The sequence below is a fragment of the Cebus imitator genome, unplaced genomic scaffold (genome assembly GCF_001604975.1).
Source record: "Cebus imitator isolate Cc_AM_T3 unplaced genomic scaffold, Cebus_imitator-1.0 Scaffold540, whole genome shotgun sequence".
Lineage (NCBI taxonomy): Eukaryota > Metazoa > Chordata > Mammalia > Primates > Cebidae > Cebus > Cebus imitator.
Window position 1 is genome coordinate 146,564 of NW_016107855.1, and position 22,394 is coordinate 168,957.

The following is a 22,394-nucleotide window of genomic DNA, read 5'->3' on the forward strand; positions in this document are numbered from 1 at the left end:
CAGAGCTGGAGGTGTTGGACACCCTGCAGTTCTTGATTTCTGGCTCCTCTTAAAAAGATAACATCTGGCAGCAGGGGGGGCTGTGGTCCCCCCTGGCAGCAACCAGATAGAGCTGAGTAGCAGTTGGCCCCTTAGGTAGGGCATGGGTGCCCAGTTCTCCACAGTCCCCCACTTCCTGTCCATCCCTGACACTGAGGCCCCGTGTTGGTTGCCATCTGTCTTCACATTCGCACTGTTCTTAGTATAGAAATGAAATTGGGGACGTAGGAAAATGAAAGCTGTACCAAGAGGAGCTTGTGCTTAAAAAACTAGGCAAGAGCTTATTTCTTTTTGGAAATAAAGAGTGCTCGTGTGTGTTCAACATGTAATCAAGTATATCTGTGTCCAAGACTGCAGGCCCCGCAGGCATCTCTGTCGGTTCTTTGGACCGCATTGTCTCACCCAAATGGTGGGTTTAGGGTCCTTAGTTACCTCCTTGGGATAAATGAACTGGATCCCAACAGACAAGCCAGGAGCCAGAGTGTTCTACTTAATACTTTTTATTCTAACATGAGCTATGGCACTGAGAGCTGATGACAAGCTTGACTGAGCAGAGGGAACCAGGGGTCAGCAGAAAGGATTATGGGTAGGGAATCTTGGCTCTTTCTTGAGGAGTGATGGGGGGGAAGGGGAAGAGAGTGGCTCGGCCTACAGGTAGATAGGCTAGGAAAGCTGAGGCCAAAGGCCGGAGGGGAGAGAACAGCAAGCCTGTCCAGCCTGGGATCTGGGGGTAGGGCTATCCCTTCTCCCTGTGCCTTCCCACCTCATCCATGGGCCTAGATCATGGAGCCCCATGTCAGAGGCTGCTGTGATGTCTGTCTAGCTTCTGGCTACCTCCTGAGACCTCACGCCTCTGTTGACAGATGGAGATTGGGCAGCAGGGCCCTGCTGCATCATTATCTGCTGTTCCGACTTGGTTTGTCATGTCCAGGGGTGACGGAGAGCCAGGCATCAGGTCTCATGGGACGAGGTACAGGGTGGGAGATGGGGGAGGCGCTGGGGGCCAAAGGGAGCAAGAAAGCTGTGGCTGTGCAGGGCCGGTGGGATGCTGGAGACCACCTCTGCCGTTCTCAAATGGCGACTGGAGAGAGAAGCAGCAAGTTGAGGTTCGGGTCATCCATTTGTTCTTTGTCCCTTCCTAAAATTCTGGACCTGCAGAGCAGGTGAGGACTGTCCACCCTCCTCTGTCCCCTGCTAGGGTCCAAGTAATAACCATCATGGATTTGTGTAAGTCCCCACAGCCCCCCAACCCTCATCTGATGTTCCTCATCTGTGAAATGGTCATCCCGGGGATGTTGGAGAGTAGCCCAGGGTCATACACCTTCACCCGCCCACAAAGGAGCTGGCCCTGCTGGGGATGAGCTGCTGGTGACCAGATGCCCCTCTGCAAGGCCCTTACCTGGGCCCAGATCCTGCTTGGTCACACCCAGCCCAGAAGATGGGTCCTCCAGTTCCAGTGACTCTGCAAAGGAGCAGCAAGTCCATTTGTTACTTGAAGTGCAGCCTATTCAACCCTAGATGCCCAAGGGCAGTGCTTCCCACCAAAGCAGGTGCCACGGGAAGGACAGCTGCAAACAGCAACGAAGAGGTGTAATGGGGGCTTGAGTGAGAGGGGTGATGAAATGAGATGGTGGGTCCGTAGGACTCCTGGATGCTAGAGGATGGCGCATGGATGAATGAAAATCAGATGAAAGGACTGATGGATAGGTGAACAAATGAAAGATGAGTGGATGTAAGAGGAGAGATGATAAATGGACAAATAGGAATGCGCAGGTGGGTGGATGGATAAAGGGCTGGACACATGACTATGTGGCTGCCCCCAGGAGCTGCCGTCCCGGGTGTCCTGGCCCCATGTGCTTCAGAGGGGACCTCTTGCCCCTCAACCTTCCTAGTGCTTCCTGGTCCTCTGACACTGGCACAGCGGCCACTGCTTACCACTGCAGTTATGGTGCCCACGGCTTCTGGTGTTGGGGACCTCTGTGCCGTTGGGGAAGACGCACCAGCAGTAGCCGATGCTCCCATAGCACTGGAGCGGCAGATAGTTGCCGTTCTCGTCGCACTTGGGACGGAACGAACCCGGGTGGACATCAGGGATGCGGCTGACCTCTTCCTGGCACTTGGTCAGTGCTGAAGCGACAGGTATGATGAGGACATAGTGAGTGAGTGAGCTCTGAACCAGGGTGTGAGCAGAGCCAGAGACCCACACACCACTGCTGTGGGCCTAATGCCATCTTTCCAAGTGGCTTTACTCACTCCAGCCATTACACGGATGAGAAAACAGGCCTGAGGCCTAGACCAACAAGGTCTGAGATCAAAAATGAAGTGAATGGCTGTGTGTCCAGTTCACCTCAGAAGTTGATGACTTCTTCTGACACTCAAAGCCCATTGCAGTTTGGGGCCAGGCACAGTGGCTCATGCCTGTAACCCCAGCACTTTATGAGGCCGACGTGGGCAGATCACTTGAGGTCAGGAATTCAAGACCAGCCTGGCCAACATGGTGAATCCCAGTCTCTACTAAAAATACAAAAACTAGTTGAGCATGATGGTGCCTGCCTGTAAGCCCAGCTACTCAGGAGGCTGAGGCAGGAGAATCGATTGAACCTGGGAGCTGGACATTGCAGTGAACCGAGATGGCACCACTGCAGTCCAGCCTGCGTGACAGTCAGACTCCGTCTCAAAAAAAAAAAAAATTTACAGTTTGGAATTGCACTTTCGATTCTGATTTCTAGAGAAAAGCGATGGGCATCTTGGTAAGTCTAAGCTTGCTGTTACTGGGAGTTCCCAAGCAGAAATGAGGGTTACTTTGTTGGAGATGTCTTAGAGGGGTTTAATAAAGCATCAGCTAGTAGTTGGTGGAGGTAGCATGTTAAGATGCCTTCTATGAATCTGATGCAGAAACTGAGGCCCCAGGCAGGGTGGTCTTTGATCTACTTCAGGACCCTGAATCCCAGAGGGAAGAAGACTTGGCTCAAAGTTACATAGCCAATCAGAGACAGCACCGGGATAGAAACAGCACTCTTTGGCTTTGGGGCTAAATCCATCCTAGTCTGCGTCGTCCATGAGGTGGGAAACTTGCAAGGCTCTCTTGGCAGCAGCTGTGACCTTGGTGCCCTCATTGGAGTTGCAGGCAGTGCTGGGGCAAGGTCATTACAAGGATTCCTTCCTGGGGTGTTTTGGGCTGGTTTTGCTCCAGGCCCCCTGTGTGGTGCCATCTTCCATGAGAGAAGTCACCTGTACCTTCTGGTGACAGGCCTCTGTGGGCCCTTAGGAACCCTTAGACAAGATGGGGATGGCCTGGGGGCAGAGGACAGCCAAACCAAGAAGGAACAGACAGGAGAGATGGAAGTGACAGCTGAGAGGATGGGAGGTTCTGTGGTGCTGGGGCCAGGAAGTGAGAGTCCCAGGGGAGTATCCAGAAGCCCTGGCACCCTAAAGCTCCCACTCCCTGTACCTTTTGGTGGAACCTCAGTGGGCTTTTGCTCCAGGGAGTGCTTGCTCATTTCAAACAAGAGCCAATGGTGCAGCCAGCTCTCAAAGATCTAATAGGGATAGAGGTGAAGGTCAGGTTCAATGGCCACCATCAAGTCCCTATACTGCCTGGCTTTTCCCCTGGGGACAGAAACATGCAGGGCCAAATAGGGCCCCAACACCTGGGTCCAGCTGCAGCCTGGTTCCCCCTTAAAGACCCATGGGGCTGAACCCACGCACTCTGCAGTGTCCAGACTTTGGAAATGCTGGTAAACCTTCGGCTTCCTGAGAATGGCTTCCCCAGCCCACCCTTACCCCACCTCTCCCAGCCCTGCCCTAGACATTGGGTGAGAGAGGCAGTTCCCATTCAGGGGAACCTGCTGACCTTCCAGTCCATGGTCTCCATGGTGTTCTTAAGGTGTTTCAGGTTCTCCGAGAGGCTCCCTTTCAGCGGCGGGTATACCTTCAGTGGGTCAGCATTCTACACGGTAGCAGGGCAGGAAGGATGGTTCAAAAAGAGCTCCCTGGCAGGCAGTGTGACATGTGTAGCCCACATTCCCTTGATCTTCCATTCTGAGGAATGGACCAGACCTGCACCAAGCCTAAACTCTGGACCTTAGCCATGATGGGATGGGAGGGGAGGAGTAAGAGCAGCCCAGCTATAGAGCTGCAAGACTCTAGGGCTGGGAACCAAGTTTCAGATTCCAGGCCAGCTCTACCAACAAGCCCCAGTCTCCTCCTCCCTGCGGATGGCTGCTCAGCTTTCAGGTCTTACCTGCTCCAGAAGGTGAGGACCCAAACTTGACTGCCCCCAGCTAAGTTGAGTCCTCTGCCTCTTTCCCCACAAAGACCCCTGCACTTCTGTCATCATCTGGTCAATTGTCTGTCTCCTACACTAGCCTGGGATCCCCATGGCTTCAGGAGCTGGGTCCAGTTGCTCCCCATTGTGGGCCCAGAGCTTTGCACAGTGCCTGGCACAGAATAGACATGCAGTATAAACTTGAGGCCCCAGGAGGGAAAAAAAAAAAAAGGTCTTGAGCAAGTCACTTTCAAGTTTGAGCCTCAGTTTCTTTTTCTTTTTTTGGACAGAGTATCTCTCTGTCACCCAGGCTGGAGTGCAGTGGTGCGATGATCTCAGCTCACTGCAACCTCCACGCCTGGATTCAAGCAATTCTCCTGCCTCAGCCTTCTGAGTAGCTGGGATTACAGGTGCCCGCGACCACGCCTGGCTAATTCTTGTATTTTTAGTAGAGACAGGGTTTCAACATGTTGGCCAGCCTGGTCTCGAACTCCTGACTTAAGGTGATCCACACACCTTGGCCTCCCAAAGTGCTGGGATTACAGGCATGAGCCACTGCACCCAGCCCAGCCTGTTTCTCTATCTCAAAAATGCAGAGGCCAGACTACATAGAACATTTAAGGGTCATCCTTGTATTCAGTAATCCAGAGAGCACATATTGAAAGTCTGCCATAAGTCAGGTATACAGGCCTTGGAGCTCAGCCTGGCCAGGGTCCTGGGTGGGCAGGCAGGGCCACCCAGCTGGCTCCCTGCACTCACCAGGAGCAGGTGCATCACATGGTCCTCCGTCATGTTGCCATACTTGGTGGCATTCTGCATGGGCTGTGGGAGGAAGGAACAGAAGATTACCAGCACTGGTCCCCAGAGCAGGGGATAGGGGTGGAGCAGAAGCCAGTTGCTGGGATCTAGGTAAGAGTCTGAAATCCCAGGCACTTGGTCAGTGAGTCCATCTCTGCCACCTTCAAACATGAGAGCTCGAGCAGGTCACTTTAGCTTCCTGCCTCAATGTCCTCATTGGTCAAACTGGCATAAGTTTTCCTGCCCAGGATTTTGTCCACAGCACAGTTTTGTGAATAAAAGCATTGTCGATACATGATAGCAAGGGCTTTGAGAATGGGAGGGGACAGTGAGATGCTATGGGAAATGAGTAACACTTTGTAAACTATAGAGGGCTGAGCCTTCTTCCCAGGGATGGCACCAAGAGACTCTTCTTCACCTGCACCCTCCACACCTGGGAAGCCCCATTCTTCCTGAGGCAGGCACTGTGCCTCCCTGAGCAGTCAGGACCCCTCCCCAGCTGGGCTCTCCTCCCTGCCTCTCCCCACCCCTCCCCTTGGCACTGTCCTCCATTCAGGCAGGGTAACCTTGCCACTCTCACCACACTGGGGCTGTCCTTACCTTCTGGGGCAGGCCCGCCATGGGCAGCGCCTGCATCAGCAGTGGGGTGGCCATGCGCATCTGGCTCAAAGGCTTGGCAGCTGTGGGGACAGGGAACAAGGATAAGTGTGGCCCCAGTGCCCAGGGAGGAGGGTATCAGATCCCAGGTCCAGATGAGCAGTGGTTTGGGGGTCCCAAACCAGAGGAAGAGGACAGTGGCCCCAGCTGGGTGCAGGGATGGCGGCGCCTGAGGTAAGGGACAGTGGGAGGTGAAGGGTGTCAGGACGGAGTGGTGCACTCACGCTTGGGAAGCTTCATGCGCAGGTTCTCCAGCTGCAGGTTCTGGGAGGTGACCGTCAGTTTGTCCAGCCGGCCCTGCTGCTGGTACAGGAAGTAGGCGGTGGCGGCCTGGCCAGCCAGGAGCAGAGCCACCAGGACGGAGAAGACTGTGTACACTGCTCCACGGCTGCACTTGCTGTGGGAGGTGGGGAGGATAGGTCAGAGGAGAATCCACAGTGGTGGCTGCCCCAAGGGCTGGCTGGCAATGGGGAAATGTATCCTCCATCTCCATCAGCCCCCTAAGCCACCCCTAACAAACAATGCACTTGAAGCACAAACAAGCTGGCTGTGGAAATGCAGCTTGAAGACCTCGACCCACTCCTCCCTCCAATCACTGATGCACCTGAAGTCCTCCCAGGCAGAGACGGTGCAGCTGCCCCGGGCCTGAGTTGAACAGAGAAGAGCAAAGAGCCACCACATTCCTTGTCCTCTCTGGACTTTCGTGTCCTCCCTTTGCTGTGAGGATCTCCTGAGGATCAGGGCTGCCCTCAAGGGGAACGGGTTTGGTTTTTGTTTTGGTTTTCTACTGGCAGGATCAACCAGGTGTTATTTTTTTTTTTAATTGACAAAAAAAAAAAAAAAATTGTATGTACTTACCAAGTAAGAGGAAGGTGGTTTTCACCCCTCTGCCCAACCTCCCACCCCCACAGTGAGATCGGATTAAGGAGAAAGGGAAAGGAAATTGGACCAGGATAGCAGAAAATGTGTCCCACCTGAAAAGGGGAAGTGGGGACTGGCCATTTTAGGAGTGGGTTGGGGGAGCCTTGGCAACGTCAGGCTGAAGCAGGGCCAGGCACCACCCACTCTGGGACCATCCTTTGCCCAAGCTCTCCATGTGTCTTTGAGCATGTCCCTGCCAATCTGTGTGCCTCTGTTCCCTCACTTGTCACATAGGTGCCCTTCACCTCTGCAATTCTAGGATTTGGTAGGCTTCTTCTTTTAAGCAAGATCTCACTGCCACCGCCAAAGTATTTCAAATGGTAATATCCACCCTGCAGGGCGTGGGCAGAGGTCTAGGTACCTGAGCCTGCGTGGCCTGGATGAATTTCTCATGCTCCCTGGACTCACCATCCAGACCCTCAGACCTCAGTGAGCCCTTGTATCTGTGGGCCTTGGATGTGATTATGGGGGTGCATTCTATGTTACAGTACAGGGGGCTATAAGGATCCTGCCCCTATATCTTGGGAGTTTCTGATCTGTTCTTTGACTCACCCCAGGGGTGGGACTACTAGGACCCTGCTATGGTTTGAAGGTGTCTCCTCCAAAATTCAGGTGTTGCCAATGTGAAGGTGTCGAGGTGATCGGGCCATGAGGGCTTCTCTCTCATGAATGGGATTATGTGCCCTGTAAGAGGGCTTGATGAATGGCCGGATGCAGTGGCTCACACCTGTAATCCCAGCACTTTGGGAGGCCGAGGCGGGTGGATCACGAGGTCAAGAGATCGAGACCATCCTGGTCAACATGGTGAAACCCCGTCTCTACTAAAAATACAAAAACATTAGCTGGGCATGGTGGTGCGTGCCTGTAATCCCAGCTACTCAGGAGGCTGAGGCAGGAGAATTGCCTGAACCCAGGAGGCGGAGGTTGCGGTGAGCCGAGATCGCGCCATTGCACTCCAGCCTGGGTAACAAGAGTGAAACTCCGTCTCAAAAAAAAAAAAAAAAAGAAAGAAAGAAAGCCCCTCCAGAGCTGTGAGAAATAAATTTGTTTTTGATAAATTACACAGTCTGTAGTATTCTGTTAAAGTGGCACAAAATGGACTAAGACCCACTGGGGACTGCCAGGATGAGGCTACACCCTGCCTACTCCAGCAACCTGCAAGGATGGTTTAGGAAACTCCAGGAGACCTTTCTGCCTGGTAACCCATGACATCACAGACTGGCTCATTCTCATTGGCTTGCTGCTTGCCAGTCTGTGCTTTCTGGGCTAAGGTCCAGTCCAAGGGAGAGTTATTCTGGAAGGAAACAGCAAAATCCCAACACGGGGAAAGTGGAGAGACCAGACAGGATGGGAAAACAAATTCTACTTCTTGACCTTCCCAAGAAACAGGGGTACCCTGGCCTGAGTTCAGGCTCTCCAGCCTTATCCTCCACCTGTTCAGTGCTTCTGCAACCCACACACAATTCTGGTCCCAACTCTACCTCCCGCATGTGACATGGGGAAGTACCTTCCCCTCTCTGCACCACAGTTCCTCAGGAGGCCTAAGAAGCTAGAGATTCACCCCGAAGACAAGACCACATAACTTGGATTGGAATCCTGGCTCTGGAGTCCTTTAGTTCTGGGACCATCTAAGTTGCTAACCCTCTGTGTGAGTAAAATCGGGTAAGAACATCTGCTCCAAAGGCTGTTACGTTAAATCAGATGATGAGGGTAAAGCTCTTGGCTCCACACCTAGCACATTGTTAGCACTCTATAAATAAATTACACTCAGTGAGATTCTCAGGGGAGTTCGTAGTTAAGTTTAGCATCTGCTTTTCTTCCTCTTTATGCATCTTGAACGCCTGTCCCCTGGTTCTGGTAGAGTGCCAACTCTTGTCACCCCCCCCCCCCTTTATTTCCTCATTTACACTACCTTCTTCTGGAATTTTTAAAAAAACAACAACAAAAAAAACCAAAGTCAGGAGCCAACCAGAGCTAGCAAGAATCATGACACAGGTGTTGCCAGGCAGAAGTGTTCACAAAAGCCTCCAAAACAGGCTCCAGCCTGGAATGGCCTAAGCACACATGGCCAGCTTTAGAAGCAGTAACTGAATAAAGAGAAAACTAGACAAGGATTAGACAAGGGGTCATGCTCTCTGAACACTGAGCCAACCTGGGTCTGTAAGTCACTGGGTGATCTGAGCTCAGAGGGATCCCACCTCCCCTTCCCACAAAATGCACCTCTAAAAGGGAGCTAGATGGAGGTGTGAGCCCACACCTTGATATCAGACTAGTCCTGGTTCAAATTCTGCTTCCAACCACTCACTAGCTATGATTACTTGGATAAGTCACTTGCCAATGTGAGCCTCAATTTCCTCTTCTGTAAAAAGGGACCACAAAAGTACCTAACTGATAGGGTGACTGTGAGAATTAAAATTGAGGTTGACCTTTAGGTATGTGTCCTACAAATAATCACAGCACTAACTAATAGTGGCTGAGGCCTGGTGACAGGTACACAGTGGATGGGAACTATTATGGCTATTATTATTACTGAGACTCACGGAGAGGCAGTGATTTATCCAAGGTTACCCATGGCCTAGACCAGAATCCAGTCCTCACAAAGGAGTCTGCCCCTCTTGCTGTGGGATTCCCTGGGGTTTTCACAGGCCACAGCTCTAATGGTCTGCATCGAGTTACCTTGTTCCCCAGAACATAGCTTGTCATAACATCTCTTCAGGGCTCTCTCAAACCCCTTTCTGCCTGGCAACAGCTGACATCACACCTAGCTGTAAGTCCCTGGAGATTCCAAATAGCTTTTTGGAGACTGGGGGTAGCAGGGGCATTGGGGTAATAGCCTTCTAGCCCTTTTATGGGAAACACATGGGTGAGGCTATTTAGGGGCTGGGAGGCGGGACCTGGGGTCCTCTGGATGGCTCTGCTGGCCTCTGGCTGCAAGGGAGAGGGGCACAGGCAGGGACATGACCCCCGTCAACCCTGAGCCCCCTCCAGAAATTTAATCAGATCCTGTCTCTCCTTTCTTGCCTGCCCCCAGCATCTCCCAGTCCCTCCTGTGATGGCAGACGTCTCCATCTACTGTACAGACACCTGCAAGTATCATTCCCCGATCCGTGGTAACCAGGAGGGAACTCTGCGAAGAACTGCTTCTACCATCCTCTTTCAGAAGCCCTGTTTCTCAGCTGGGTGTGGTGGCTCACTCCTGTAATCTCAGCACTTTGGGAGGCTGAGGCAGATGGAGGCAGGCAGGTCACGAGTCAGGAGTTCAAGACCAGCCTGACTAACATGGTGAAACCTCATCTCTACTAAAAATACAAAAATTAAACGGGTGTGGTGGTGTGTGCCTGTAATCCCAGCTACTCAGGAGGCTGAGGCAGGAGAATCACTTGAACCCAAGAGGCGGAAGTTGCAGTGAGTTGAGATTGCACCACTGCACTCCAGCCTGGGTGACAGAGCGAGACTCGGTCTCGAAAAAAAGCAAGAAAGAAACCCTGTTTCTCCACTGGGATCTTGAACATTTTCAAAGTCTGTTCCAAGGTGTTTATTTTTATTTATTTTATTTTTTGAGACACAGTGTTACTCTGTTGTCCAAGCTGGGGTACAGGGGCACCATCTTGGCTCACTGCCAAGGTGATTCAAGTGATCCTCATGCCTCAACCTCCCAAGTAGCTGGGGCTACATGTGTATACCACCACACCTGGCTAATTTTTGTATTTTTAGTAGAGATGGGATTTCAACATGTTGGCCAGTCTGTTCTCAAACTCCTGGCCTCGGGTGATCTGCCCACCTCAACTTCTCAAAGTGCTGGGATTACAAGTGAGAGCCACCACGCCCAGCCTGGTCCAAGGTCTTGAACCTAGCATTCACGGCCCAGCCTCAGGGGGGTCTGCAAGCCCCTGGATAGCATGTGAAACTCTGGGGAGAGAATCCAGGCTCTCTTCTGCTTATCAGAAGGAGGGAGTCTGATGCAAGGAAAGTTACAAACTCCTGCTCTAAAGGAACCCCATTTGCCAAGAGAGGGAGCGGGAACCCAGAGCAGGCCAAAGACTTGCTCAAAATCACCCAAAAAGTTACTGTTAGAGCCGGAGCCTGAATCCCTCTTTCCTGTGACTCCTGGCCAGTGCTTCTTCCAGCACATGCGCACAGCTCTGCAGTCCAGGATTTGTGTGCCCTTTCTTGGTGCTCACACATACCTCTCAGGGGCTCCAGGGCGCTGGCCCAGCATGGGCAGTTGCTCATTGTTGGAGATAAGGTCGCGCTGGTCGTCCATGACTCTGGCTTCTGATCTTCCCAAGTTCCTGCTGCTGCTCCTGCTGCTGCTGCTGTATATGTGGAACCCTGAACCCCTGGCTCGCCTCTTAAAGTTGGTGCTGGGGAGAAATCTGATTCGTCCACAGGAGGCCACTCCCCCCACTTGGTAGATGTGGAAGTGAAAGCCACAAAGCTGGAAATACCCCACTTTGGTGAAGCTGCCTTTTGCGGGGCAGGATGTGGAGCAGGGGTGCTCCCCAGGCAGGTAGAAAGGCCAGCGTGATCCCATTGGCTGCCCAAGGCCCTCATCACTTGTTTCTGGGCAGACCTTTGGATTCATAAGGCTCTTCGGATGCTTCAAGAAAACAGGCAAATGTCCACTCCCTAGACAGGAAAGCACTTTGAAGCAGAAGACGCCTTTGTTTGCCGCCCCTTCTCATCCACAGATGAGTGGTTGCAGAAAGGAGCTGTGCCCCCTCCGTGAGCTTAGACAAGCCCTCTTCTCTAGCCTCAGTTATGTAGTCTCAAAAATGCGGAGGAAGTATGGACTACCTGCAGGGGAAAAAGCATTTCTTTTCTTTCCCTGTTTAGGTTCTTGGTTGAGACACTCTCCTAAAAACAAAAGTTAACAAAAGAAAAACCAGCCAAAGTTTATTAACACGTGCTGTACCCATCATGCAGGATAGGCCTCAGTTGAAAAGTATTATTTCTCTCTCAAGGCAGTGGCTTAGGGGTCTTGCTTAAGTAGTATTTTAACAAAGAGCCATAAGTCCCACAGAGTGATAGGACAGAGAAGAGGATATCTTCAGGGTCCCAAAAGGAGGGAAATGTAGGAAGACAAATGTACGGGAAGAGCCAAGTCTGATCCGGATCCTCTGAGCTCTGCTTCTGAGCTGATCAAGGCAGAGAGGAGGGGCAGAGGGTACCCCTGGGTTTTATCTTTTTACCTTTAATTAAAATTCGCAGGGTTTTAGAGAGGAAGATTTTGGTTTCCTTCAAACCGAAGAGTCCGTGGTTTTAAGGCTATGGCACTCAGACTTGCCTCCACTTACTAAGCCCTGCTTCGTGCCAGGCACAGTGTGCATGCTTTGTTCCTGTAATCTTTACAGAGGCCCTCTGAGGAGTGTTTCATCATCTCCATTTACAGATAGGGACATAGGGGCTCTTATCCAGGATCACACCTCCAGGAAGTGGTGGAGCCTGCGTTTTCAATCACTTTACTCCTCTGCCTCCTTGTGTGGTTCAAATCCAGGAGAACAGGGGCCTGTGCAGGAAGGGAAGAAGAGGGCCTAGGAAAGGGTTCCTGGGAGATGTGTCTGTGTTGGCAAGGCTCCTGCGCTGTGATACAGTGAAAAACATCTCTGCTCTCTGTCCCCGATTCCTGACGCAAGGACCACTAAGAGCCATAGAATCTCCAGAATGAGGCCGGGCGTGGTGGTTCACACCTGTAATCCCAGCACTTTGGGAAGCTGAGGCAGGAGAATCACTTGAGGTTAGGAATTCGAGACTTGCCTGGCCAACATGGTGAAACCCTGTCTCTACAAAAAATGTAAAAATTAGCCGGGCGTGGTAGCACATGCCTGTAATCCCAGCTACTTGAAAAGCTGAGGCAAGAGAATTGCTTGAACTCAGAAAGTGGAGGCTATAGTGAGCCAAGATCGCACCACTGCACTCCAGCCTGGATGACAGAGCAAGACTGTGTCTCAAAAAAAAAAGGGGGAAACAAAAAGCATCCCCTGAGTGAGAAGAATGTCTTTTTTATATATATATTCAGGAAATGCTGGTAGCCGGAAGCCTCTAGATAGCTTCAGGACAGGGGCTGGCAGCCATGTGAAGAGAGGGTCGGGACTTTCAGACCTCACCCGCACCCACCCCGACTTCTGGAGAGGGGAGGAGGACTGAAGGTTGAGTTCAATCACCAGTGGCAAGTGATCTAACCAACCATGTCTACATAATGGAACTTGCTTAACCTAAGTTGTTTAACCCTCTGTGTGAGTAAAATTGGGTAAGAACCAACGTAACAGCTCCAAAGGCTGTTAACGTTAAATCAGGGTAAAGCTCTTGCATAAAATCTGCTCCAAAGGCTGTTACGTTAAATCAGATGATGAGGGTAAAGCTCTTGCATAAAAACCCCAAACAACTAGGCTTTGGGGTCTTCCAGGAGATGAACACATCCATGTGCCAGGAGAGTGGTGCACACCAGCTCCGCAAGAACAGGGACAGAAGCTCCTGTACTCAGGACCCTTCCTGTATGCCGTACGCTATGGACCTCTTCATCAGCTGCTCATCTGTATCCTTTATAATAAACTGGTAATCGTAAGTAAAGTGCTTCTCAGTTCTGTGGACCATTATAGCAATTTATCAAGTACTAAGAGGGAGTCGTAGGAATCCCCAATTTGTAGCCAAGTCATCAGAAGTACTGGAGGCCTGGGATTTAGGACTAGCATCCAAAGTGGACGCAATCTTGTGGGAGTGAGCCCTCAACCTGTGCGTTCTGATGCTAACCCCAGGTAGATAGTGTCTGAATGGAATTGAATTGTAGGATACCAGCTGGTGTCCGGAGAGTTGGAACACTGGTTGGTGGTGTAGAAAAAAATCCACACATTTGGTGTCAGAAGTGCTGTGAGTGTAAAGAAATAAGTTCCTTTTATATACCATATTTGTTTTATTAATCTTTATGTATTGTGTGTGCTTTACAATTTGCATTAATAATTTTTGTTTTTTTAAGATGGGGTTTCACCATGTTGGCCAGACTGGTCTTGAACTCCTGACCTCAGGTGATCCACCCACCTTGGCCTCCCAAAGTGCTAGGGTTACAGACGTAAGCCACCACACCTGGCCAATAATTTTTTAAAATAAATTTAGACTTTGTGGTTCTAAGGTTCAGTGAGTCTTGGATTTCAAGAGTCAAAGATACTATATGTATTTCTGAAGGAGAGAGAAGAGCAGCCATGACCTTTAACAAGGCCAGACCTGACTTCAAATCCCAAGTCAAAAACATCCTACCTGTGAGAGTCCCCGAGCCAGTCCCTCAACCTTTCTGAATTTGCTTTCTGCTTTGTAATGTAGGGATGGTAACACTAGCTTTGCAGAGCTGTTAGACTAAATAGACATTTAGCCAGAGCCTCGCACCATGGATATGAAACTGGATCAAACTGGAGACATTTTGTAAGTGAAATAAGCCAGGAACAGAAAGTTAAACACAGAATGTTCTAACTCATATGTGGAAGCTAAAAAAAGTTGAACTCATAGAAGTGAAAAGTAGAACAGAGGATACTCGAGGCTGAAAGGGTGGGGGAAGGGTGGGATGGGGATGCAAAGGATACAAAAGTGCACCTACATAGAAGGACTAAGTTCTGGCATTCTATACCACTGTGGGATGACTATAGTTAACAATAATACACACTCTCAAACAGCTGCGAGACAGATCAGGGACCCCTCTTAGAGGCAGGCCAAGCACCCCACCAACATAAAAATGGGGAAGAATCTAGGCCAGAAATGGTGTCTCACACCTGTAATCCCAATACTTTAGCAGACCCAAGGTGGGAGGATGGCTTGAGTCCAGGAGTTTGAGATCAGCCTGGGCAACATAGTGAGATCCTGTCTCCACAAATTTTTTTTTTTTTAAAATAGCCAGAAACGGTGGCATGTGTCTGTAGTCCCAGTTACTCAGGAGGCTGAGGCAGGAAGATCACGGGAGCCTTGGATGTCCAGGCTGTAATGAGCTGTGGTGGTACGTACTACAGCTGGGGTGACAGACCTCACTAAAGACCATCACTAAAGGAAAAAAAAAAGGGCCGGGCGCGGTGGCTCACGCCTGTAATCCCAGCACTTTGGGAGGCTGAGGTGGGCGGATCGCGTGAGGTCAGGAGTTCAAGACCAGCCTGGCCAACATGGTGAAACCCCATCTGTATATATTAAAAAAAAAAAAAGATAAAGAAACTTAAGTTTCTTCAAAAGTATTTCAGGCACCTAGCTAGCCTTGAGAAGTAGATGAGCAACTGATAAACAAAAATGTAATAATAACTTAAGACAACAGCCAAAAAAGTTAGAATCATGGGATATTTGGCTCCCTATAAAAACTAAAGATAAGGCCGGGCGCAGTGGCTCATGCCTATAATCCCAGCACTTTGGGAGGCCAAGGCGGGTGGATCGCGAGGTCAAGAGATTGAGACCATCTGGTCAACGTGGTGAAACCCTGTCTCTACTAAAAATACAAAAATTAGCTGGGCATGGTGGCGTGTGTCTGTAATCCCAGCTACTCGGGAGGCTAAGGCAGGAGAATTGCTTGAACCCAGGAGGCGGAGGTTGCAGTGAGCCGAGATCGCGCCATTGCACTCCAGCCTGGGTAACAAGAGAGAAACTCCGTCTCAGAAAAAAAAAAAAAAAAAAAAAAAAAAACTAAAGATAACATCTTTACCTATGTCCCTGCATTGCTTTTCGTAAACCCAGACCCCCACCAAACCGATCCTCTGGCACACAGATCTCAGATAAGGGGAGCAGAGGACTAAACTCTAAGCACCAGTCCTTGCTCTAAATTTCTTCCTCTCACCCCTGCCATCTCAGCACGTTGGGAGGCCAAGGTGGGAGGATTGCTTGAGGCCAGAAGTTTAAGATCAGCCTGGGCAACAAAGCAAGACCCCTATTTTGTAAAAAAAAATTAATTAGCCAGGTGTGGCAGCACACGCCTGTAGTCCCAGCTAGAGGGGAGACTGAGGCAGAAGGCTCGCTTGAGTCCAGGAGTTTGAGGCTGCAGTGAGCATGATTGCACCGCTAAACTCCTCCAGTTGGGTGACAGAGCAAGCCCCTGTGTCAACAAATAATAAATTTTAAAAATTAAAAATAAATAAATTTCTTTCTGAGGGGCCTGGAAGAGGCCATGCCACAGGTCAGAGCTAACATTCTTTTTTTCTGACCCCAAATTTTTAGACAAAGTTTCATCTCCTTAACCAAACGCAAATCAGAAAACCTTTAAATCCACCCATGACCTGTGGGCCCCCACTTCAAGATGTTCCCCCTTTTTAGGTCGAACCAATATAAACTTCATGCATTGATTTACAATTTTGTCCATAACTTCTGCTTTCCTCAAATTTACCCGACTTTAAAAATCCTTGCTTATAAGCCATTGGAGAGGTCGCATTTCTTTGTTCTGTTTCAAGCGATCCTCCTGCCGTGGCCCCACAGTGTGCTGGGATTACAGGCATGAGCCGTTGCACCCAGCCAACGCCAGATCTTAAGCATGAGCTGCCCTATTCTTTTTCTTGGTCATCTACAAATAAATACCCTATTTTCTTCCATTACAAACCTCTATACAAATATTTGGCCTTATGATGCCTTGAGAGCAGACCCTCATTCAATTCAATAACAGCTTGAAAGAGGATATTAAATGTTCCCAACACAAAGAAATGATGAAGAAGTGAAACGGATTTATTATTATTATTATTATTATTATTATTATTTTGAGACGGAGTCACCCAGGCTGGAGTGCAGTGGTGTGATCTCAGCTCATTGCAGCCTTTGCCTCCCAGGTTCAAGCAGTTCTCATGCTTAAGCCTACCGAGTAACTGGGACCACAGGCGTGCGCCACCACGCCCAGCTCAAATATTTATTAAGCTATTTTCTGTATAGTCAAGACAAATGATATCCTATATCCACACAAAAATTTGCACACAAATGAATATAGGGCCATTATTCATCATATCAAAAAAGTAGAAACAACCCAAATATTCAACTATGAACGGGTAAATAAAATGTGATGTATTCATACAACGAAAGAGTATTCTGCCGGAAAGAGGAATAAACACTCAATAAAACTGTTACTTCAGAAAATAATGAGGTACTGATTCATACCACAACATGGATGAACCTTGAAAACATTATGCTAAGTAAAAAAAGCCGGACATGAAAGGCAACACATTGTATGATTCCATTTACGAGAAATGCCCAAAACAGGCAAATCCATAGAGACAAAACATAGATTAAGGATTGCTGGGCCCCAGCGTGGTGGCTCATGCCTGTAATCCCAGCACTTTGGGAGGCTGAGGTGGGTGGATCACCTGAGGTCAGGAGTTCGAGACCAGCCTGACCAACATGGTGAAACCCCCATCTGTACTAAAAATACAAAATTAGCTGAGTGTGGTGGCTCATGGCTGTAATCCCAGCTACTTGGGAGGCTGAGGCAGGAGAATGGCTTGAATCCAGGAGACGGAGGTTGCAGTGAGCCGAGATGGCGCCATTGAACCCCAGCCTGGGCAACAAGAGTGAAACACTGCCTCAAAAAAAAAAGTGAGGGGGGGTGTTACTGAGGGCAGCAGGGGAGAAAGAGGGGGAGTGGTTGCTAATAGGTATGGGGCTTCCTTTTTGGGTGATGAAAATATTCTAGAGTCGACAGTGATGATGGCCGTACAACTTTGTGGATAGACAAAAAACATTGAATTATACAGTTTTTAAAGGATAAATGTTATAGTGCATGAATTATATCTCATTTTTTGAAGATTTTGATGATGAATAGAGCACACATTTACTTTTGCTTCCTCTCTCACTTTGCTTCTGTCACTAAAATGACCATAGATTATTTTAAGTGTACATCTACAAGAACAAAGAGAACAGGAGATGAGAAAACAACAATAGAATTTTAGAATCGGGAAAGCAGGTGAGCAAGTGTTAAGTCCTTAGTAGACCCCCCAAAACTGCATCCTAAGCCTGCAGCTAGAAAAGCTGAGAAGCCACCTAGTTATGTGGCAGAACAGACTCAGGAACGGGTGTGTCAGGTACCCGGGTGGTGAGTAGAGGGGGGCAAAAAAGAGAAGGGTAGTGTGGAAGTCTGTCTCTGATGCGGCGAGATACCCACCACGCCCTCTCCCTCCCTGAGTGCCATCCGTCCCCTCCCTGAGGCAAAACTGCAAGTTTCTTTACCAGACACAGTAAAGAATGTGAACCTGTCATGCCTGTAACCCCAGCACTTTGGGAGGCCGAGGCGGGTGGATCACAAGGTAGAAACCTTGTCTCTACTAAAAATACAATAAAAAAAATTAGCCAGGTGTGGTGGCGCGTGCCTGTAATCCCAGCTACTTAGGAGGCTGAGACAGGAGAATTGCTTGAAACTGGGAGGTGGAGGTTGCAGTGAGCAGAGATCATGCCACTGAACTCCAGCCTGGGCAACAGAGCGAGACTCTGTCTCAAAAAAAAAAAAAAAAAAAGAAAGAAAGAATGTGAGCCTGATACTGAAGCTGAGGCCCAGTGTTCTTCCCTACCCACAGTGTGAAAGCCAGGCCTTCACCCAAGCCACAGCCTGAAGGAAGCTTCTCTGTGGAGCATGACCACCCCAGGAAAAAAAGACCTCAGGACTCTGACATTGGGAATTTCCTGATGAAACAGCCCAGCCAGAATACCCTATAGGAAGTCCTCAGTATATAAGCCCTATTCATGGGTCACAGCTGTCTTAGACAATCAAGTTTTTTAGATAATCAAGAATCATGGGACATCTAAAGAAAGCCTTTAACATAAAAGAGAGTGAACCAAACAAATAATCACACAGGAAAAAAAGCACTATGGCCAGGCACAGTGGCTCAAGCCTGTAATTCCAGCACTTTGGGAGGCCGAGGTGGGTGGATCACAAGGTCAGGAGTTTGAGACCAGCCTGGCCAATATGGTGAAACCTCGTTTCAACTAAAAACACAAAAAAAATAGCCAGACGTGGTGGCACACACCTGTAATCCCAGCTGCTCAGGAGGCTGAGGCAGGAGAATTGCTTGAACCCAGGGAGTGGAGTTTGCAGTGACTCAAGATCGAGACACTGCACCCAGCCTGGGCGACGGAGTGAGACTCCATCTCAGAAAAAAAAAAAGCACTATGGAGGAAATTAACTGTCATTAATAGTCCTAGGGAGATAAAGGACAATACTGCACCCCTGAGACAAGAATAGGGTGCTATAAAAGTATGAGTGGTATAGAAGAACGAAACACAGCTCTTGAAGATTTAAAATATGAGAGCAGATAATACACAATCAATAGATGGAAGATAAAGTGTTTTTTTTTTTATAATCTCCCAAAGTATGGACCACAAAGATAAATTTAAAAATCAGACAGAAAAGATAGGAGAATTAAACACCAGTTCAGAAGGCCCAACGGCCAAATATCAAGTTCCAGAAATGGAGAACAGAAAAAATCGAGGGGAAGAAATCACCAGTGAAATAAGTCAACACATTTTCCAGAACTCGAGGACATAAATTTCCAAACTGAAAAGGCCCAGTGAGCACCGAGGACAAGGTGTGAAAGCAATTTCACAGCAAGACATGCTGTTGTGAAGTGTCAGAAAAATAAGAACAAAGACGATTCTGCAACTTCCCAGAAAGAAAAAATCAAGCAGATTCAAAGGATCAGGAATCGGAATGACTTTAGATTTCTTCTCTCTTTTTTTTTTTTGAAATGGAGTTTCACTCTATAGCCCATGCTGGAGTGCAGTGGCACGATCTAGGCTCACTGCAACCTCTGCCTCCCATGTTCACACAATTCTCCTGCTTCAGGCTCCCAATTAGCTGAGATTACAGGCATGCACCACCACGCCCAGCTAATTTTTATATTTTTGGTAGAGACGGGGTTTCACCATGTTGTCCAGGCTGGTCTCAAACTCCTGACCTCAAGTGATCTGTCCACTTCAGCCTCCCAAAGTGCTGGGATTACAGGCGTGAGCCACCACACCTGGCCTAGATTTCTTAGTATTAATAGTAATGCTAAAAACAGACAATTGGCGGGGCACAGTGGCTCACGCCTGTAATCCCAGCACTTTGGGAGGCCAAGGGAGGTGGATCACTTGAGGTCAGGAGTTCAAGACCAGCCTGGCCAATATGGTGAAACCCTGTCTCTCCTAAAAACAAAAATTAGCCAGGCATGGTAGCAGGGTTCTGTAATCCCAGCTACTTGGGAGGCTGAGGCAGCAGAATTGCTTGAACCTTCGAAGCAGAGGCTGAAGTGAGCCAGGATTGCGCCACTGCACTCCAGCCTGGGTGACAGAGCAAGATCTATCTCAAAAAATAATAATAATAGGCCGGGCACGGTGGCTCAAGCCTGTAATCCCAGCACTTTGGGAGGCCGAGGCGGGTGGATCACAAGGTCAAGAGATCAAGACCATCCTGGTCAACATGGTGAAACCCCGTCTCTACTAAAACTACAAAAAATTAGCTGGGCATGGTGGCGCGTGCCTGTAGTCCCAGCTACTCAGGAGGCTGAGGCAGGAGAATTGCCTGAACCCAGGAGGCGGAGGTTGCGGTGAGCCGAGATCGCGCCATTGCACTCCAGCCTGGGTAACAAGAGCGAAACTCCGTCTCAAAAAAAAAAAATAATAATAATAATAATATATATATATATATACACACACACACATATATATATATATACACAAATATATATTTTTTTCAGACATCAGACATCCAGTATCTCAAAAAAATTTCTTTTCATAACTCCCTTCATCTTCTCAGAAAGCATCAGGAAGGTACGCATCACCAAAAGGAAGGATATTTTTTTTTTTTTTTGAGATGGAGTTTCGCTCTTGTGGCCCAGGCTGGAGTGCAATGGTGTGATCTCCCCTCACTGCAACCTCTGCCTGACAGGTTCAAGTGATTCTTCTGCCTCAGCCACCTGAGTAGCTGGGACTACAGGCTCGTGCCACCACACCTGGCTAATTTTTTATTTTTTTATTTTTAGTAAAGATGAGGTTTCACCAAGTTAGCCAGAATGGTCTCCATCTCCTGACCTCGTGATCCGCCCACCTTGGCCTCCCAAAGTGCTGGGATTACAGGCATAAGCCACCGCACTTGGCCTTTTTTTGTGTTTTTAATAGAGACAGGGTTTCATCATGTTGACTGGGCTGGTCTTGAACCCCTGACCTCAGGTGATACGCCTGCCTCAGCTTCCCAAACTGCTGGGATTACAGGCATGAGCCATGACGCCTGGCTTAATCTTTTAGACTATGTCAATTTGCAACTTTGATACAAGGTAAAAACTAAATTTATTGTTTTTTGTTTGGGTTTTTGTGTTTGTGTGCGATAGAGTCTCACTGTGTCACCAGGCTGGAGTGCAGTGGCGCAATCTCGGCTCACTGCAACCTCTGCGTCCTGGGTTCAAGCAATTCTCTTGCCTCAGCCTCCCGAGTAGCTGGGAATGTAGGTGCCTGCCACCATCCCTGGCTAATTTTTTTATTTTCATAGAGATGGGATTTCAAGGCCGGTGCGGTGTTCGAGATGGGATTTCAAGATGTTGGCAAGGTTAGTCTTCAACTCCTGGCCTCAAATGATCCGCCCACCTCTGCCTCCCAAAGTGCTGAGATTACAGGCATGAGACACCGCGCCTGGCTTAAATTTAAAATAAAGGGAAAAATGCATCGAAGTCACTAGATTGTCAACCAATGGTGATCGAATGGCAGTCCAAACATTTTTCTCTGTGAAGCAGTTCCAGGACATAGCTGAGGGAAATCCCAAGGTCATCCTGCCTGTGCCCTTGGAAGTTAGAGACTGATTGCAGCGAGGAGGGAGGGTCCCAAGACTGAGTTTCCCAGGTGGGGGCTGGACAATGGCTTCCTGCCTCTTTCCTGATAGGGTAAGAAGTCCCAGTTTTCGGGCGGGCCTGTAATCCCAGCACTTTGGGAGGCCGAGGCAGGTGGATCACGAGGTCGGGAGTTCAAGACCTGCCTGGCCAAGATGGTGAAACCCTGTCTCTACTAAAAATACAAAAATTAGTTGGGCATGGTGATGGGTACCTGTAATCCCAGCTACTCGGGAGGCTGAGGCAAAGAATTGCTTGATCCCAGGAGGTGGAGGTTGCAGTGAAACGAGATCGCATCACTGGACTCCAGACTAAGTGACAGAGTGAGACTCCGTCTCAAAAAAAAAAAGGCCCAGTTTCCCACTTGTCACACAGGCTCCACCACCCAGGGGAGGAACCCTGTCCCACCTACCCCTGATCACCACAGGAGGAGGGAGACAGAGTAACAGGGAGCACTGGGGCTTGGATGCCACACCCTGATGGGGAGATGGCGTAAGATGGAATACAGCTCCACAGACTTTCCTACAGAGAAAGTATGACTCAGAGAGGGGAAAGGAACTGGCCTAGGGTCACATAGCAAGGTGCCCAGCACTGGTACTGGCCCCAGCAATTTGCCATGAGTATGAAAAAACAAAAGAACTTGAGGCAGACCGCCTGGGGTCACATCCCAGCTTCCAAATGGCCAGTTTCAGGACTGGAGTGGAGGAACGCAGGTGGCGCTGAAACATCTTAGTTTTTTACTTTTCAGAAAGCCAGGAAGTTCTCAAAGACTCCTGGGGCTTGAAAGAAGGACCCAGGAGCCAACCTGAAGGGGCACCGCCAGCCAAATATGGAACAATCCCAGCCTTAATAAGAATAATTTGGCCAGACCTGGTGGTTCATACCTGTAATCCCGGTACTTCAGGAGGCTGAGGTGGGAAGATCGCTTG

The 22,394-nt window shown here is 49.2% G+C and overlaps 2 protein-coding genes across 3 annotated transcripts in view; one reads left to right on the forward strand and one right to left on the reverse strand.

The window, feature by feature from the left end:
- The window catches only part of TCOF1 (treacle ribosome biogenesis factor 1), a 44,597-nt gene extending 42,551 nt beyond the window's left edge, over positions 1–2,046 (forward strand). The window contains exon 28 of the mRNA XM_037733611.1: positions 1,281–2,046. The gene's annotated coding sequence lies outside the window, so the exon portion shown is untranslated. The remainder of the gene's footprint in view (positions 1–1,280) is intronic.
- On the reverse strand, positions 524–11,187 carry CD74 (CD74 molecule). 2 transcript variants are annotated; one of them, XM_017514986.1, is made up of 9 exons: positions 10,870–11,187; positions 5,986–6,158; positions 5,705–5,784; positions 5,066–5,128; positions 3,893–3,988; positions 3,491–3,578; positions 1,975–2,166; positions 1,439–1,501; positions 524–1,120 (listed from the first exon to the last, which is right to left on the reverse strand). In XM_017514986.1, the coding sequence occupies exons 1-9, from the start codon at positions 10,944–10,946 to the stop codon at positions 1,110–1,112; spliced, it is 843 nt and encodes a 280-aa protein (XP_017370475.1). In that variant the 5' UTR covers positions 10,947–11,187; the 3' UTR covers positions 524–1,109. The 2 variants fall into 2 exon arrangements, with proteins under 2 accessions (XP_017370475.1, XP_017370476.1); XM_017514987.2 differs by lacking the exon at positions 1,975–2,166 and having other exon boundaries at positions 10,870–11,186.
- Between the last annotated feature and the right edge of the window lie 11,207 nt (positions 11,188–22,394).